General features: G+C 42.3%; 1 protein-coding gene across 1 annotated transcript; it reads right to left on the bottom strand.

Annotated features, from left to right (window-relative positions):
* Window positions 1-220: 220 nt before the first annotated feature.
* RPL15 (ribosomal protein L15) lies at window positions 221-4,494 on the bottom strand. Its single transcript, XM_006021191.3, has 3 exons — window positions 4,277-4,494; window positions 3,016-3,152; window positions 221-600 (listed from the first exon to the last, which is right to left on the bottom strand). Exons 1-3 carry the CDS (start codon window positions 4,446-4,448, stop codon window positions 295-297), a joined length of 615 nt encoding a protein of 204 aa, XP_006021253.1. The 5' UTR covers window positions 4,449-4,494; the 3' UTR covers window positions 221-294.
* Window positions 4,495-4,973: the final 479 nt, after the last annotated feature.

Here is a 4,973-nt window from a genome sequence, read left to right as displayed (position 1 = left end):
CTCTTTCCTGCCTATGCAGGGGGTTGGACTCGATGATCTATTGAGGTCCCTTCTGACCCCAACATCTATGAATCTATGAGAAGCTTGCTTTGCTCTGCCTACTTGTAATTAAGAGTTCAATGCTTGAAATGTCATTCTAACACATAATCACTAAGTTAATTTCTCTTTTTAAATAAAAAAGCACAATTAGGTCCTTGCTGAGAATACAACCACACAGAGATCCTCTCTCACGGGCTTTATTCAAAATCCCTTTTCATGGGCTTTATTACATTGTGAAATTTACAAGTGCAAAGATTAACGATAACGGTGGAGCTGCAGGGTATTGCGTCTTCTCCAGGCAGCACGGCGAGAGCCACCAATAGTGTGATGGAATTTGTGGCCCTTGCCAAGACCACGACTCTTCCTGCCAGCTGATGTCAGCCCACGCATCTCTCTGTGTTTGTGGACTGGTTTGGTGATCCATTGGGTATCAGGGTTGCGTCTGATGGCCTTATGGAATGGATCAATCAGGATAACCTCAAAGAATTTATAGGTGGAATCTTCACCCACCCAGTAGGAGTTCAATACTCTCAGAGCTCCACAGTGGCGGCCAGCCCGTTCCTAGAAAGGTAAAAAGAAGAGTTCAAGGAGATAATCAGCAAGAAGGATAGCGAATATGAGTGCTACAGACAAGCTGAAAGTGATGTGCCTAAATAACAGGCTCAGTAAACAGAATATGAACATGAGACAGGAAGCCAATGCAGGATTTTAAACCAGGTGAATAAAATGAATGTTAGCGGACTGCTGGAGATGCACTAGGTTGCTGAACAGTCTCCCGAAGAAAGTGGAGGAAGCTTCATTAATCTGGACACTACTGCTTTACCAGAAGATACACAAAATGCACTATAGGGAATAAACTGGCATTTAATAAATCCTTCTCCGTTTTCCAAACTCCCATGGTTGTCTGATGCCTTCTCTGTTTAGAGTACAAGGTCCTCTCATTTAATATAGGATTGAAAGAGCTGGAGCACCGGTTCAAACAAAAAAGTAGAAGAAACTTACTGGGTCACATAAAATTTCCCCAAGCTCTTTTACAGCACAGAATCATTCTCTATTTGACTTTCCTTTTAAAACTAAACATGAGCAAGCATGCCAAACCAAAGCAATCCTGTCATTACTTTGGGAGACTATTCTACAGGCCAGAAGATCAATGATATGGTCTTCAAAATCATCCCACTCCATTTCTACAGTCCTCCGTCAAGTGGAGACCTAGCATTACTAATATAAACAGAACTAAAAAAGTATTCATATTTTGGTTTTCCCCAAGACAAGATAGCAATAAAAGGCACTCAGTTTACAACAAATACAAGTCACGCCCTTACCACATATATGAGAAGTTAGAACAATAGATAAAACCTTGGTAATGGAAAACGGAACAAATGGTCTATGCCAAGAAATGTACAAAACTGAAGTAAATTAAACTAGTGCCTGAGACAAGTGGGGGAAAAAAAAATGGACAGCCTCTAAAAGCAATCAGAATTATGGTGCCTTGTGGAAGAAAGGCCAAGAGATTACCTTAAAAAAAAAATTAAACATTTACTTGCTCTAAAAAGAAAAGCTTTTTTTGTCTACCAGTTTCAGTATCTCAATGTTAACACATCCTTTGCTCAAAGGAATCACCAATCTGACCAGCATTTAAAGTATCTGAGAACAATGAGTTGAAAATGAGAACAGGCTTGCATTTTGAAAAGAACATATTATTATGTAAAGTCCAATAAAAAAAAAAAATCTACTTCATGCTCAGAAATATTTCCCAGACTACAAACAAAACACAACAGGATTTTTTTTTCTGGCCTAGAAAATCTCCTTTAAAAAAACAAAAAACAAACACACACAAAAACCACAGCCTACAAATCAGGAAAAACGCATAGTCCCCTAGAGAAACTACAGGTCTAGCATCAGCCAAACGGTGGAAAGGGGGAAAGCACTAGGCTCCTTGCATCTAAAAGGGTATTTTATTATTTGCTGGCATGACCTCACTACAGAAAGGCAGCTGTCCCTTCTCATCATTTACCTTACACAATGTGGAGTTAAAGCTGATTTTGAAAATGTGGTTGTACAGATGTCACACCTCAGTCATGCATGTTACACAGAGGGCATGCCAAGAACATACAATAAGCAGAAATGCTTCTTCTACCTCTAGTAGAAGGCCTTGTGATTTTTTTCCCCCCCCACTTCATGGAACATGGAAAGAGCTCCTGCCCCAAACTACTTTCTATACATATCTGACAACAGCAGGAAATACTAACGAAGGGGAAGAGTGGTTTGTAAGACCTAGATTTAAGGATAGATTTTTCAGCCTATTTGCTTTTTCCTGTACTCTGAGATTCTCTATTTCCCAAAGATACCTTTGTGTTGTTGGATTAAACTAATTAGAATGATGTTAATTTCATATGGTTAATTTTACTTCTTGGCAAGTCCTGAACGAAGAGACAAGTCAATTGCAATTCTCTGCCAAGGAATTAAGATTACAGAACTAATATAGCAGCATATAAAGTTTAAAAAATTAAATCAAGACTCTGATACTGGATTACATAAAGCAAAATGATCAGTAAAGTCATGAATTACACTGAGTCCGAAGCCTAACTTTTACTATCAACACTTCTGTAAAAAAAATAAAATAAAAAAAGGCTAATACCATGTATGGTCTGTTCTACCATGTCATTGCAACCAATGAAAGCGCATCAGAACATAAAACTGAATGACAAGTCATACTCCTAGTCCAATTAGCCTGGAGCACTAACTTTACCAAGTCACTTGAACTCTGCACACTAGTTTCCCCAAACATACAAGAATACCATTTACTTAGCTTAATAAGCCCCTTGAGGTACATGGGTATGAAGGTCTCACAAGTGTCTTGTTAGTGTCAGTAGTCCTAACCTTTAGGTTCCCAAAGGAATTCTGTGGTTCTGAATAGTGCCCTCCATCAGTAGAACAAGACTTGCAGAAAACTTTCTACTGGAGAAAGGCACTTACCTCTGCTACAGACTGCAGGCTACGGGCAAACTTCAGCTGATTAACACCATGATGCACAGGTTTACCATATGTTGCACCCTTTGGGACTGGGCGTTTACGACCGCCACGACGAACACGAATACGGTAAATCACGTAACCTTAAAAAAAAAAAGAAGTGTGTTTTTAAAAACGTTACTTGTTAAAGATTATGAGACTTCTGAATTTCATTAAGTATCAATTACCGTGACTTTATTTCCCCCTCACATTAATACTTTTCCCCTCAGAACTTCTAGTTCCACTCTTACTGTGGAAGCTGCTTTCATGAGCATCTTCAACGTAGATAAACCTTGTACTGGAAAATTTGGTGAAGTGCTCCTGCTTTATACTGTAACACTTATACACATGGGGGGAATCTCGCTGTGTTATCACTGCATTATACAACACAGGTCACTTCAGTGCCTAAACCAAAATAAGCTATATGGTACAACACACCTTAATACTGGTGTAAGTGAGTTTACATGTGGGCTGTTGACAATATAATTTTCCAATTATAAAAATTATTTAAGCCGATAGTAAAACATGAGTACAGACTGGAGAACTTCGTAGCTATTAGAAACTAGAACGGATAAGTAGAGTTTTTGGTCTTGTTTTCATTTTTTAAGTGCGAAAATACTTCCAGGATTGCAAGCTGACAGTCTTTTTCCACAGCGCCTTGCAAACACATCTTAGTCCTGTCCACCTCTGAGGATATTATTATTTTATCTTCACTGGAGTTAGCTTGGATTCTTAGCCAGGCACTTCACATGAGAATGCCTCTCTGGTCCACACTCATCTTTGCTTAAGGGGACTTTCCACCCAGCTAGATGTTGTGGCTTACAGCATGTGCCAGCTCCTGGATCCACTCTCATCTGGGATAATAACCTCCAACTTTGCAGAGGAAAACCAGAGAAGTTAAATTCTCCAAGAACAAGGAGAATTCAGTCTCTGTACTTACTTATCTAGATACTTAATTATCCAGTTTTGCCAAAATTATTTCCTTAGATGCTAATTAAGCATGAATTATAGCACTATCCTTTTTCTGTGGACAGCTGTATTGCTATGTTACTACCTGTAACCCAACTTTTCATGGTGTTTTTCAACTCTTACCAAAGAGCATACACACCTAGCATGCTGCCAGTTACACATACCCCTTGCTGCTCAGTTAGGAAAGACTCTAACAAGTACTGGGGTGTGACACCCCAGTGCTAAAGCGTCAGCTGCAAACCTCTTCAGGCCTAGTTACCTTGCTTGGCTTTGTATCCCAGCCTGCGGGCTCTGTCTGGCCGGGTAGGTCTGGGAGCTCGATGCAGGGCAGACAACTGGCGGTACTGCCAACAGCGGACGCGCAAAAGGAAACGCATCACGTCTGACTGCTTCTTCCTCCATAGCTCTTGGATGTACTTGTAAGCGCCCATGCTTGTTTACCTGTTTAATCAGAGATCTGCGTAAGTCTGCAATCAAGCCTTTATCCCCCTTTGAGACTCTCCCGCAGGAAACCCACGTGCAAAGGGGACATCATGTAACAGGCCGCACCAAACTGAAACGCAAGGGGCTTAAACGCAGGGCAGCCGCCACACCGCAAATGCCCGCTCGCATCTCTCCCTGCTTTTATGCATGCTGAACTCCTGAGGGAGAAACTGCTTTTCCGTGAGGATGCCTGGCACACCCCAGCTACTGCCACATGCCAAATAACGGCTTCACCCAGAATGCAGCGGATCCACCGGCGAGTTTAGGGAGAAGCTTCGGGGAAGTCACTGCCTCTCAGCAGCTTCCTCCCCGGAGGCCTGACTTAACTCCTGCACCGCGAAGAGCTTTCCCTCGGCCGGCACCCAGGGCCCCTGGGCGCCTCCGCGCTGGTGCAAGGACACAGGCCGCCCCAGGCCCTCCCCGACTCGACTCCCGCTCGCCCCAGCCCGGCGGGCCCAGCGCCAGCACCCCCG

This window comes from Alligator sinensis, unplaced genomic scaffold (assembly GCF_000455745.1).
Source record: "Alligator sinensis unplaced genomic scaffold, ASM45574v1 scaffold299_1, whole genome shotgun sequence".
NCBI lineage: Eukaryota > Metazoa > Chordata > Crocodylia > Alligatoridae > Alligator > Alligator sinensis.
Note: the sequence above shows the minus strand (reverse complement) of the source record. Positions and strands in the feature narration are given on the sequence as shown.